The sequence below is a fragment of the Populus nigra genome, chromosome 7 (genome assembly GCF_951802175.1).
Source record: "Populus nigra chromosome 7, ddPopNigr1.1, whole genome shotgun sequence".
In the NCBI taxonomy this organism is placed as follows: Eukaryota; Viridiplantae; Streptophyta; class Magnoliopsida; order Malpighiales; family Salicaceae; genus Populus; species Populus nigra.
In genome coordinates this window covers 4,050,918-4,065,291 of record NC_084858.1, presented here as the reverse complement: position 1 = coordinate 4,065,291, position 14,374 = coordinate 4,050,918, and the positions used below count along the sequence as shown (strand labels likewise).

The following is a 14,374-nucleotide window of genomic DNA, read 5'->3' as shown; positions in this document are numbered from 1 at the left end:
ATGTAAGTTTTTGCCTCTTGGATATGGTTATTATTTTCTTTTAATTTAAAATTTTCAAAAAGAAATGGATGGCTAAGATCTTAATAAACAATATTTAATTCAATAAAAACACAGCTTTAAATCAATACTGATCAACTTTCATTACACTTTTGACTTATAATATAAAATCACAAAAAAAAATCAATTAAAATCAATCCCAAACAAACAAACAAAGAAAAACTCCAAGATTCTTTAATTGACAGTTTCACTCATGAAATCTTTGGCGTGACCATGCCCCCAAAATCTTTTATGCCCGACAAATTAATTCCTTTCTTGTGACCTATCAAAGTTATGGATCAATTGCTTGATAAAATTGTTGTAAATTAAGTAACATTTGTAGTTAGAAGGACACTTTCATTCATTCTAATTTCCATGGTTCACACACGTCTCTCAACCACCATTCAGGTTACAGAAAATTCCGATCAGAACCCAAATCACCTGTAAATTAGAGGCTAAGAGCTCCTTTTGGGTCCCTGGCTTATGCATTTTCAACACAACATTAGTAAAATAATTTCTTTCTTGTCTTGTAGGTCATTGGATTTCGTGTTTCTTTTTCCAAACTATACTGTATATTTACCTAATCAGACACCCCATTTGGATAAGTAACCTGATTGACGATTTTATTGTCAGGTTACATGCATAAAATATTATGATCTGCATCACTTTCAAAATGCTTTACATTGGTTGAAATTAACCCATCCTTTCTTCCATTTGATCCGATCCATTAAAGAAACGAATGTCATGTATTGTAACATAATTTGATGAAAAAATTACTTGAAATTGGTTTAAATTAACCCATTCTTTCGTTTAATTCGATCCATTAAACAAGAAGAAGATGAAGATCATATATCATAACGTAATTTGATGGGAGAATTAGCTAGATTTAGTAATTAAATCTTACTTTCGTCTTAATGATTTAAGTTTTAAAATGGTAATTATTTTCAAACTTATATATTAATATATATTTTTTAAAATTATTTAACGTGGAATGTGTTCATGACTTGAAATCAACTTTAATAGCAAGTAGAGGGATCGATTAATAAAGGGTTTGAATATTCAATGAAATGAGTGGGGAGATATCAGACCGCCCTTGTTTCTATCCGACGAGGCCATGACTATGTTGATGACTATGTTGAAGTGTCTCATACTCTCAGTCATGTGTGAAGATGATGGTTATTTAATTTCAATGGATAAATACAGAGTGAACCGATTTAATGATGGAGTATTTTTTGGATTCAATAGATAATAGATAAGATATAATTACATGAGTATGTATTTTATTTTTTTATTAATTAATAAATAATAATAAATATTAATTGCATTCATACCTATTAATATAGAAACTTTATAGATATCTAAATTTTTTTATCTTATAAATAATAAATAAAATATAAATATAAAAAATTTGACCCGCGTTGGCCATTATCATCACTTGACCTAAAAATCAATTTGCACATCATGGGCAGGAAAAAGAAATGCTAATTCCATTAAAGAAACAGATGAATCAATAAATATTGGTTACCAGTTTCCCACAAACCGGTCAGTAGTGAGCTTCGATTTGCTCACCAATCTCTTGGCTCGGGGAAATGATGAGGCTGCATTGAATATCATTATACCAACCAATATAAACAAATAATTTTGTGTAGATTATTATTTGTTTCTTGAGTTTTTTAATAGATAATTAATTAATCCCTTTAGCTTTAAAAATCCAATGTTGCCCCTAGATTTTTTTTTAATAGACAAAATTGAAAGGGAATTTAGAAATTTAAAATATAATTAATAATTAACTTTAATTAAGAGACTGAATTATGTTTTTTTTTAAATAGAAAAAAGACTAAGTCAGAGTTTACAGACTAAGTTAGAGTTTACTAAATAATCTCACATTTTAATTTATCATTAAATTAAAAGGATATAACCACATCTTTACAAAAGTTTAGGACTATGAATAAGTACTCAAACTTCAAATTTATCAAGTCTTGGGGCTTTCCAATTATAATTTATTGGATTATATGCAAGCAAAAGATTTGGATGATTTATCACAACAATATTCAAGTTATTTTATTATTCATAGAGGTGGCTCACAGTGTGGCAAATACGAGACATACACGTACGTTATATAGAATCTTAAACATATTACCTCATCTGCTCATCATTTCTTGTCCTGTGTGCCTATTAGATTTGGTCGGTAAGCTGTCCTAGCAAGATCTCAATGGTGGTCAATACTGTAGTTGTCTACCGTCTGGGCACGGAAATTATTATAAATGCTCACCGCATGTAGAGAGTTATCTTTATCGCTTGATCTATCTTTATCCTTCATCTTTTAACAAACGAACTAGTGCATGAAATAATTTCTTCTTTGATTGTTTCTACATCAAATCTTGTCTAATGGAATTGGGGAGTGTATTGCAGTTTCTTGAGAACAAGACCATTTTGGTCACTGGTGCCACTGGGTATCTAGCAAAGAGTATGAATCTTCTCATTTCCTTTTCTTTTTATAGAGATTATGCTAAATAGTTAACAATTTCGCTTAATTGTTGCAGTTTTTGTGGAGAAAATATTGAGGGTTCAGCCAAATGTGAAGAAGTTTTATCTCCTTTTAAGAGCTGTAGATGCCAAGTCTGCTGGAGAACGTCTCCATGATGAGGTACTAAACACGATGCCTAAAATGACAATCAAATATCAGTACTGGCCCAAAAGAAAAGAAAAGAAAAATACCATCGAGAATTATGATTGAATTTTTAATGATTTTTCGGGTCCGATTTTACTTGCGAGGATGGATAGGTCATAGGGAAGGAATTGTTTAAGGTTATAAGGGAGAAACATGGTGCAAGTCTACATTCCTTTATATCAGAAAAGGTAACTCCTGTCGCTGGTGACATCTCTTATGAAGAGTTGGGAGTGAAGGACTGTTCTTTGAAGGATGAAATGTGGAGAGAAATTGATGTTGTGCTTAATTTTGCTGCCACTACCAACTTTGATGAGAGGTAATTAAACAAAATTATAGGAACACTACATCTCCTCTTTCGTTAAATAATGTCAACACAAACTAATTCTTTCTTTGTTTTTGCATGTGTGCTCGAACCTATTCATGCGATACACAAAAGATACGATGTTGCACTTGGCATTAATACACTGGGAGCTTTGCATGTCTTAAACTTTGCAAAGAAATGTGTTAACGTGAAGATGCTTGTCCATGTATCCACCGGTGAGTACACTTTTTTTTTTAGAGGAGCAAAATTAATGCTTTGACGTTTCATAGCGCAGTTCTCCCGATAACTATGAAAATTTCGAAACTTCAAGTTCCCCCTTGATATATCCTTCATTCTAAGCCAATTCCGAACCAGTATCATAGTCCCCCTCGATACTCTGTCTTTAATACTGATTAAATCCTTATATTGCAAGCAAAACCATCTAGCCAAACAAATGCACGAAGCATCTCTGATGAGTACAATTTAATTAGGCAGAGTTCCTTTTATTTGATTTCCAAGTATTAACAAACACCAGCCCTTGCAATGTTTTTTTTTTGGGGGGGGGGTCGATGAAAATTAATATTATGTCGATCTGTTTACTGTGCTTTAATGCGCATTAACTCTTACCATCAACAAAATGTTGTGACTTCAGCTTATGTGTGCGGCGAAGATGCTGGACTGATAATGGAGCAACCATACCATATGGGTATGGCCAAAAGGGGTGACGATAAAGTAGATATCAACTTTGAAAAGAAAATGGTGCAAGATAAATTAAATCAACTCGTATTAGAAGATGTTCCAGAGAAAGAAATCACTTCAGCCATGAAGGATCTCGGCATTGAGCGGTATTTGTTTTTTCTTTTCTTGAGGAGTTATGCATGGTTGGTAGGCATGGCTAGATTCAACTGATAATGAATTTGTCAAGTTTAAAATAATATTATTTTGATTGGTTAAAAAAACTTAAAAAATTTTAATTTAAAAATATATTATTTAAAATCCTTGAAGGTAACCCAAATAATTTGAAGAAAAAAAAACTGGAACCAAGCTCTAGATTGATAGGTCATCAAATCAACTTGAGCGGTATTTTTCTTTTCTTTTCTTGAGGAGTTATGCATGGTTAGTAGACATGGCCAGATTTATGGATTTATCAAACTTAAAATAATATTATTTTAATTTGTTAAAACACTCAAAAGAATATTAATTTAAAAAATATTAAAAAGTATTATTTAAAATCCTTGAAGGTAACCCAAATAATTTGAAAAAAATAACTTGAAACAAGCTCTAGGTTAATAGGTCATCCAATCAACTTGAGCGGTATTAATTTGTTTTTTCTTTTCTTGAAGAATTATGCATGGTTAGTAGGTCTAGATTTATGGATTTGTTAAGTTTAAAATAATATTATTTTGATTTGTTAAAACACTTAAAAGAATATTAATTTAAAAAGTATTATTTAAAATCCTTGAAGGTAATCCAAATAAATCTCATCAAAATTTGACCAAATAAATTTTTAAAATAATTTAAAAAAAATAACTTAAACCAAGCTCTAGATTGATAGGTCATCAAATCAACTTACTAGTAATAGCTGAATTTAATAATAATAGGTTATGAATTCTAAATACTTAGAAGCCATATAAAAACCAAATTAAAAGAAACAGAAACAAATTGAGATTAAATTAAATTGCAATTTTTTTGTGCCTGTGAGTCTTTCTTTAATTTGTGATATATATATATATATATATATATATATATATATATATATATATATATATATATATATATATATATATATATATATATTCCTCTTAATATGATATTGTAGGGCAAGGCGTTTTGGATGGCCAAACACCTACGTATTTACAAAGGCAATGGGAGAAATGCTCGTGGTGAATTTCAATGATGATTTGCCCGTACTCATTATTCGACCCACCATGGTAGCTAGTACTTACAAAGAACCATTTCCTGGTTGGATTGAAGGTGTAAGGTAAATTTATCTATTGTTTACTAAGTTAATACACACAGAAAACACCCATTAACATGTGTGTATACGTCTTTTTTTTATTAGTATTTCTTAAATCTCATATTTCAAATTAATCTCCATCGTTTCACAGAACTATTGATAGCATAATTGTGGGCTACGGTATAGGCAAAGTTTCGTGCTTTATTTCTGGCCCGCAAGCAACTCTTGACGTGGTAATAAGATCTCTCCTTTTCTCCTCTGATTCAAGCATGGACCAGAAATATAAATATCCAAATTATAAAGAAAACCACAGGCTACAAGTGTTATCAGAACCAATATAAATCAATTGATCGGACCGACTAGTGAATCAAAGCTTGAATAGGAAAAGGGTTGGATCTACATGTATATATTGTATTGGAAAAAAAAAAAAAAACTTGATTTGGCTAGCTGAACATAAGAACTAATTGTATGTTGACTAGGCACCACAATCGAACCGATGAAACCAGTTGTTGGACCAGTGAAATATATAGTGAACCAGAGGCTTTATTGGTCCAACCTGAGAACACATATACATGCACGTAAATATTCAAAAAATCAATTGGGGCCTTCAGGTAGCATGATAAAAGATTAAAAAAAGTAACATTTTCTGAATATATTGCAGATACCAGCTGACATGGTTGTCAATGCAATTACCGTGGCCATGGTAGCCCGTGCCAAACAACATCCAGAGAACGTTTATCATTTAGGTTCTTCGTTGAGAAATCCAGTGAAATTCTCAAATCTTCATGATTTTAGTTTTCGTTATTTCAGTGAAAACCCATGGATTAATAAGGAAGGAGAGGTTGTGAAAATTGGCAGAGGAACTGTTTTTAGCAGCATGTCTAAGTTCTACACATACATGACCATTCGTTATCTACTGCCATTGAAGGTGTTTCCTTGATTTCATTAGAAAGTCTTATTATATTTATCTACATTCTTATCGTTTTTTTAATTCTATTTTAGCTAATATTATTTTTTTCTTAATTACTCGCAGGCATTGCAATTGTTCAACACACTGCTATTTAAAAGATATCAAGACGTATATACTGTTCTTGATCGGAAAGCAAAGCTGGTGATGCGTTTGGTAGACCTTTATAAACCTTATGTGTTCTTCGAGGGCATGTATGTATAATTTATTTTTATATATTATTATATTTAATTGATCAATTAATATTGTTTTGATGGTGCCAAATTGTTATTTTATGTAGATTTGATGACATGAATGCGGAGAAGTTGCGAATAGCATCAAGAGAGACTTGTCCTGAAGCAAATGATTTTGACTTTGATCCTGTTAGCATTGATTGGGAAGACTATATGATGAATGTTCATATTCCTGGTCTTGTTAAATATGTGATTAACTAATTATTTGAACAATTATATCCTTTTTTTATTTTATTTTGAGAATTTATACCTAAATATTTCTAATATTGATCATCTTATGTTAATTTCGATTGCCATGTAGTGGATTTATGATTGGGAAGACTTGTGCTCTTTTTACCTTCTATATTTAAATCTTATGACTGCTCATGAGGAAATTTATTAATTTTTCTCTTCTACATAAAAATAAAAAAGTTTTGTTAGGGTTCTTAAAAGAAGGTTTTTTTTTACTATCTACAGAAAAATAACACTTAATTTCATATTACAATCAACAATAATTCTTTAAACCTAATTCCATCTTTCTTATATGTGTTCTCCAATAATTGAAGACAATGAATATTTCTATTAAGTGGAGAATCAAATGAGTGAATACAACAGATTATATTAAAGATGGAGACTACAATAGAGTAGAGGATGAATAAGTGATGAAAACTATTGTAAATTAAAATTATTTCAAGACCTTAAGAAAATAATTGTTTATTACTTTAGTAAATGAATGAAACACAAGGAAGTTGGGTCCAAAAATATAGTTTATGTTATATTTAATATATGACTGTTTGTTATCCTTGATTAGAACAACATATATTATGATTAAAACATAACACTTTCTGTATAAGATAATTTAGTGATTTCAAATATAAGTATCATTTACACAATTGTTATATGAATCTTTTCAAAGACACATATAATCTCTCCATATGAAATTATCTTGCAGATCAATTCAGTGTCATGTCATCTTCAAGTTCTTACATATTAGTTTTAAGTATCTCTCAAGTCTCAGTTTACAAGAACAACTGTTTCCTATCATAAATAAAAAGACATAATATAAATCAATTTCAACAGCTCTAATTAATATCAAATTTTAATAGAACATTGGAAAAAAAAATATTTAAGAACAATGCTTTAATATAATAGAAATCTCATAATTACAACTTTATAATTTTCTTTGAAAAACATGTCTCATAAACTTTATCTTTACTATAAACTTATTAATTAAACATTAGGTTCATTAATCAAATATAAATGAATATTAATGATAAAAAAAATTTTACTAATAATAAATATATTTTACATGAATAAAATCAATATCACATGTAACTAACCAATTGGCTACAAGATATATTCATTAACATATTTATCATCCTCAAAGAGAGGAAGAATAAATACTATAATGATGGTTAAAACAATGCTTTATTATGGTTTCTTGTAAGAATTATAAAGCAGAAGAAATTATTCCTAATTTGAAGAACCTTGATTCATAATTCATGTACTAGATTGAGAAAAAAAAATTAACTTATAATGGCGCTGGTCACAAGGAATATGCTCTAGGAAGGAGATGGGGACCTCTCTTTCCTTTTTCCAGTCAGAGCTGTGATTTTATCATCAGATTCTTGAAAAGAATCTCGGCTATGGAGTTTATGTTTGCAACTTGCAAGTCTTTCTGGTCTGCCAAAGGTCGGTAATTTACTATTGCAGCGACTATCATTACCGTCTTTCGACTCTTCCATGCACGAAGCTTCTTTAAGAGCATCACAAGATCTTGGCCTAGAAACGCACAGCCAGCTTTGCGGAGAATCATTGCCATCACCTGCTACAGGGACATGCCACGACCCATTTTCTGATTCCTGAAACCAAAAGACTGGCATCTCAGGAACACTAAAAGTGTAATTATAAAAAGAAAGGGAAGAATAAGAGGAAAACCTAGACCTATAACTAAGCAACTTGAAGACTGCCGTTCTGCATCAGTACTGGCCATGTTAGAAACAATACCTGGATAACTATCGAAAACAGAGGCGGCATTTGAAGTTCCAAGTTCCCTTTGACAAAAGTATATCGAACCTGCATGCAGGAATGAAAAAAAAGTTAGAATCGTCAATGATAATTCACCAAACACTACTAAATCCATAAAGGAGTGCTGTCCTATGCAAAAAAACAACCCAAAACAAGGAAATAACTTGGAAACAACTAGGGACAATGGAACCTCTTTTGGTTGCCGAACGTGGAATAAACCAAAGCAACCATGGCATACCCTTATTTTAAGAAGGGTGAAGCACTCCATAGACCCAAATGGTGTTGGAGAGATGCTTCATCTAAAGTTAGGAGTTGAAAAGAAACCAAAACCTCTAGTTATTCATCCATGGATAGGAATATATCTAAGCATATAATCCATCAATAAAGGTAAGATGAACCTAGATGGTCATTATACCCGGAACAGTAGGCATTGCTTTCTTCACGAGCATATGACAGCACAAGTTAACCTCATATAGGCCTCAATATGTACATACTTGTGAAGAGAAATATAACCATTCATCAAAAATAGTTGCACCTGATATTCCTATGGTGCATCAAGTCAGTCAGTCTCATTTGCGACAAAATACATTCACATAAGTCTCAACACTTATGCATAAATATGGAAGAAAACAACTCCATTTTAATTCACAAAACACTAATTAACCAAAATGACTTAAAAAAGACATTTACATTGATGAATGCTACAATTCTTAGTATTAAAATAACAGTTAAAGTCAGATTTAGAAAATAATAACTGGGGAAAACTATTAAAGTCAGATTTAGAAAATAATAACTGGGGAAAACTATGTGCGTGATACAAAAGGGATATTTAAGTCTAAGAAGATGTCTCCAATAAAATGTGCCACTACAATAATATATTTGGGTAAAAAGAGAGAAACTTATATTGGACAAGCAGATGCCTTGCATTTTCTTTAGAAATGATTGTTTCACCAAATTTTCTTAGAAGAATAACAACATCCAGGAAATTAGAATGACACCAGTTGGAGAGGATTAGTTATTGGTGCCCGCGCTACCCTATGAGTTTGTATTATTTTTCCAATAAAATATTACTACGTTGCAAACACTTTTTAATCCCCACCAACTAAATAAATTGATTTTATTTGAATCATATTGAAAAAATAAAAAGAAGCAACGATAAACATAAATATAAAAAAAAATTATTAGAATAATGATCAAATTAAAAATACCAATACATGATCAAATAAACTTGAACATGTTTAATTTTTTAATGCCGTTTTTTACATAAAAAAATAGTAAATGTAAATAAAAAAAACTTATGTATACATCCAATTAAATAAACCACTAAAGATTGTGTAAATAAATGAAAAAAAATAAATAATCACCGATAAATAAAAACATAATTGAAAAAATAAGAGAAATCATAAGAATAATAATCAAATTGAAAACACCAATACATGATTAAATAAACTTGAACATGTTGAATTTTTCAACATGGTTTTTTACATGAAAAATCTTAAATATAAATCAAAAAACTTATACATGCATCTAATTACATAAACCACTAATATTGTGTAAATAAATGAAAAACAAAAAAGTAATCAACGATAAATAAAAACATAATTGAAAAAATAAAAGAAATCATAAAAATAATGATCAAATTGAAAACACCAATACATGATCAAATAAACTTGATGTTAAATTTTTCAATGCGATTTTTTACATAAAAATTGTAAATATAAATCGAAAAACTCATGCATGCATACAAGTAAATAAACCATTGATGATTCTGTAAATATATGAAAAAAAAAAGTAATCAATGATAAATAAAAACATAATTAGAAAAATTAAGATACTAATATAGATAAAGATATTTAATATCGCAACATGAGTCATTTACCCGGTTGTGTCCAATAAATTTGTTTATGAAAATCAATTTGTAATAGATATTAACACACATAAAATTTATTGAACAAAATAAACGTAAAACCACACTATGCAAGGTTGCATATATTAAAAATATTATAAAAATTATTTAATCTATATAAAATATAAAAAAAATTATAAATGAACCATACTAACCGTTGAATATAATTAAAAAATAATCATTATTCAAGAAAGACTAAAAAATAAAAAATAAATCATAAAGAAAGGGGTGTTAATTAAAATTTAAAAATTATTTGAAAAAAAACATAAAAAAACCATCAATAAAAAAAAATGATGCCAGGTGCTGTTGAGGTTCGTATGTTAGGCCCAATCAAGAAAAAGCACACGCACATGCCTTTGAATTTTATTTTTTTTAAGTTTAATAGGGCGGACAACACAGTTTCTTTGAAAAACAAGATGAAGTGTCATCTGAAAATCCCACCATCTAGCCACTAGTATGGCCAGAAATACAGGGTTATTTGTTTTTTTGATCCAAAAACTTACTTTCAACAAATGTTTTACCCAAAACACCTAGGAAACACCCTAGAAACTTTATTAAATCAATCCATAGCCTCCAAAAACAAAAAAAAAATAGTCTGAAACCCGAAATCAACCCAAAACCAAAAATCTTTCAGAGCTTAGTTGTTTTCAAAGTAAAAGAACACCTAATTGTAACCCCCTCACTATATAAGAACCATTTGAGATAAAAATCAACTGTTTTGATGGGGCCTAAATCTTCCTCAACACCAACTTTCTCTCCCAAGTAGAAAATCCGACAAACCCTTCTCTCTCCTCCACCAAAAAAAGGATTTCAAAAAAAAACAATGAAGTTTGATACCAAAATGTATTTTTAAAAATTATAGGTATTGGTTAACTAATTGCTTAAAAAGATGAGGGACACAAATGAACTTTTGAAACCAATAGGAGACCTACCTCCTATTTTATCTAATTTTTTCATTTTAGTCCTCTGTCTTTCAATTCAATCATTATCCCCTAAAAAACATACAATTGAGCTCTAATTTGAACTAAAAAAGACTCAATTGTGTAAAAGAAAAGTTTAAGGACCAAAGTGAAAATTTTGAAAAAATATACTATTGTAATCCACGGTAATATGTGAGATGATGAAAGGTGACATGACCAAGTCTTTTAGAGTTATGCTTAATTATGACATAGCACATACTTGATGTCTTTCTTTCCACTTGACAAAGAAGTCGCTTCCTAGTAGTTCGAAAATGTGATCTCGCATTTCATCATTTGTTACTAGCAAGCATCTAAGTTTGACAGCAGCATATAGCCAATACCTGAAATACAGAAGAACTTATTAATAGAATACATGTACAAATAAAAAAAAGCTTTTCAGGACAAAGGAATTGACACATCCAATCAAGTCAACATTTTGGAAAAACCATGCTTGAAAACTTTCAAGCTCTTAGTGAATTAGAACAATAATAGTCTAAAGTCCAAAACAATTAGGTGAAAAGGAGATTTTTACAACAAATAATCCTTCAACTATAGAAATAACCGCACATACATACAAGCATCAGTTCTAAAAGCTTATACCAATCATCATTGGAACCATGAGGCGTGGTGTAAAGAACATCTTTTTCTATCCACTCTTGAATCAGCTCTCTAGTGGAAGGATTCTGCAGCAGTGCTCGGAGACGCTTATAGTGCAAAATAATAAGTGGCTGTTTTTTCCCGCTCTGATTGTACAGGTCTTTTATAACAGCATCAAGCTGCTCTATTTCAATTTGTGAGAAAATATAGCAAATGGGTTATACAAAATAGCAATTACTAAAGAAGCATACCTAATGGAAGAGATAGGTAAAGTAGTATCAGTTCAAATGTACATCTACAACCTGAGAAAAGCTAAATCCGCCTTCTGCAAAATTCTGCTGATAAAGTCCGATATTTGCTCCATCCATTATTGCTTCATAGTTGGCATGTTTTTCTAGCCAATTCTGTTGTATAATATACAGAATGTTAGGAGAGAGAATATGAATAAAGAGATTTGAATGATAAGAGCAGCATTTTTTTTTTTTTCTTAAAAAGAACTGCTACTTAAATTCTGTAGCACTCCCAAGTCATCATGAAATTGAGATTTTCTATGAAAACACAATAGCATTTGCATGTTTTTTAACCAAGTTGAGCTAGAAGAGATCGCCTATCTAAATATACAAAAATCACAATATTTAAACTGAATTTGATCCTTCCATCCATTTAATGTACTTGAAGAACGCTGCCAGTTAGTAAGGCAAAGCATGTTAAAGGGCAATAGCATTTCAAAACAATGGCTCAGTTACTATGCCAACATAATAAGAATGACTATATGCACATGTGAAGAAAATGCTTAGCAACTATTGTCAATCACATGTATATGCAGAGAATGTACCGTATAAAACATTGATAATGTCCCAATCACTTGATGAAAAAACACCAACTCGTTCACAGTGATAAACACCAATTCACCCAATCGCTCTCCCCCTCTCTCTTTTTTTATTCAAAGTCCTGGATCTTTATAAAACTTCAAATTTAGCAAATTTAGCATTGACCACAACAATAGCAACAAAATACGCGTAGAGTGAAAATTAAAACTAATGCACAATCCATTACTAAATGAACAAAAACCACACAGAACCAAGTAGAAAAATAAACACATCCACCACTCACCTGAAACTCTCTAAAATTAGCCTTAACCTCCCTTTCCATAGCCAATCCAGCAACAGACTCGGCAAACCTCTCCGTTTCATCATCATCAATATCAACAGAAACCAACTGCTCCCCACAACAACAACATTTTCCACCAGCATCCACACTTCCTCTCCTCACCACCCACTTCTCCTTCCCAATCCATCCAAGCCCATGCCACCCTCCCCCATTTCTTGAAACCGCCTCCCTCACTAGTCCCACATCCAATTCCACCCCATTACCCTCAAAAACCTCAAACCAATGTTCAATAACCTTTGCAGTCTCTTCTCTCACGCACCTCACCATCTTCCTCAATTTCTGCAAATACCCATAAACCCTCTCCTCTCTTCTAGTCTCCACACTAACTTTCAACAATGCCGCAATCTCCCCCTCTTCTAAACCCACCCCCATTCTCCCCATATGCTCCTCCACTTCGTAAGCCTTATCGCCCTCCAAGTTCTCACAATAACAAAACAATGCAGGATCATAAGTCCTCAACCTTGGCAATTCATTATAAACCCCAATATTTTTAACCAAATCAAAAGCATAATCACCATCCCCTTTAGCAGCAGCTAGTCTACCAACAGCTGTGATCGAGGCCTCATTGGGTTTGATCCCATTAGACACCATATGATCAAAAACTCGAAACCCATATTGCAAGGACAAGTCTTTCGTTGATGGGTCATTGAGTGAGATTGAACAGAGGTAAAGCAGAGTGTTGAAGTTGTGCTGATTGAGACGAGTGTTTTGGGATATTGCAGTGTCATAGAGGGATATAGCAGAGTGTAAGTCTTTGGATTTTGAATAGAAGTTGAGGTTGTAGCTGAATTGGGATTCTGGGGTTTGGTTGCTTTTGGGTTTCTTTTTGTTGGCTGGGGAAGCCATTGCCATGGATGGAATTCTCAGAGGAAAGGCAAGGACAGTATTCAAAAACCCTAGACGTTGAAAATAGAAAAACCATGTAGACTATGGATATGGGCTAGGCTTTAGTATTGATTTATAGTTGGTTTTAGTGTTTTAAAGAAATAAAAAGGTTTTGTGCTTTGAAGGCTTAGAAATATGGGCTAGGTTTTAGATAATAATCTTAGTGCTCTTTTTGTGCTAAATGGGCTTGGGCCGAAGGAAAACCAACTGTCCTAAACAATAGCCCACTCTGATGGGCCCCTGACAAAACCGATATCGAAGACTTCATTTTATCTTACAAGTAAATGGAGATAATGATGGGGGTAGTGCTTTTAGGGATGGAAACGGTTTCCACGGATCGGGTTTTTTTCATATTCTTATTTAATTTATTATTTATTGAGTAAAAAATTTAGATATTTTTATGAATATTTATTATCCACTTATTATTTTTAACAAAAAAAAAATACAATATATATTCATATATATTAAATGATAAGATTATAAATATGTATATATTAGATTAGATTAAAAAAAAGTGTAAATATTTTACCTCTGTATCTATATAATACAAATATATATCTTAGTTTAGATTTAGGCCGGGTTTTATAATATTTATATCATATATAGTATCTATTGATAAGATAACTATTTAAAAAAACTTATTCATTTAGGTCGGAATTCATTAACTTTTGATTAGATTAGCATC

The 14,374-nt window shown here is 31.2% G+C and overlaps 2 protein-coding genes across 2 annotated transcripts; one reads left to right on the top strand and one right to left on the bottom strand.

Annotated features, from left to right (window-relative positions):
• Window positions 1–2,350: 2,350 nt before the first annotated feature.
• Window positions 2,351–6,366, top strand: LOC133699393 (alcohol-forming fatty acyl-CoA reductase-like). Its single transcript, XM_062122625.1, has 10 exons — window positions 2,351–2,503; window positions 2,580–2,683; window positions 2,821–3,023; window positions 3,144–3,244; window positions 3,661–3,853; window positions 4,828–4,989; window positions 5,117–5,198; window positions 5,627–5,893; window positions 5,999–6,126; window positions 6,213–6,366. Exons 1-10 carry the CDS (start codon window positions 2,425–2,427, stop codon window positions 6,364–6,366), a joined length of 1,473 nt encoding a protein of 490 aa, XP_061978609.1. The 5' UTR covers window positions 2,351–2,424.
• A 1,187-nt stretch (window positions 6,367–7,553) lies between these two features.
• On the bottom strand, window positions 7,554–13,738 carry LOC133698455 (proteinaceous RNase P 2-like). Its single transcript, XM_062121376.1, has 6 exons — window positions 12,748–13,738; window positions 11,937–12,038; window positions 11,638–11,813; window positions 11,258–11,378; window positions 8,152–8,220; window positions 7,554–8,006 (listed from the first exon to the last, which is right to left on the bottom strand). The coding sequence occupies exons 1-6, from the start codon at window positions 13,654–13,656 to the stop codon at window positions 7,707–7,709; spliced, it is 1,677 nt and encodes a 558-aa protein (XP_061977360.1). The 5' UTR covers window positions 13,657–13,738; the 3' UTR covers window positions 7,554–7,706.
• Window positions 13,739–14,374: the final 636 nt, after the last annotated feature.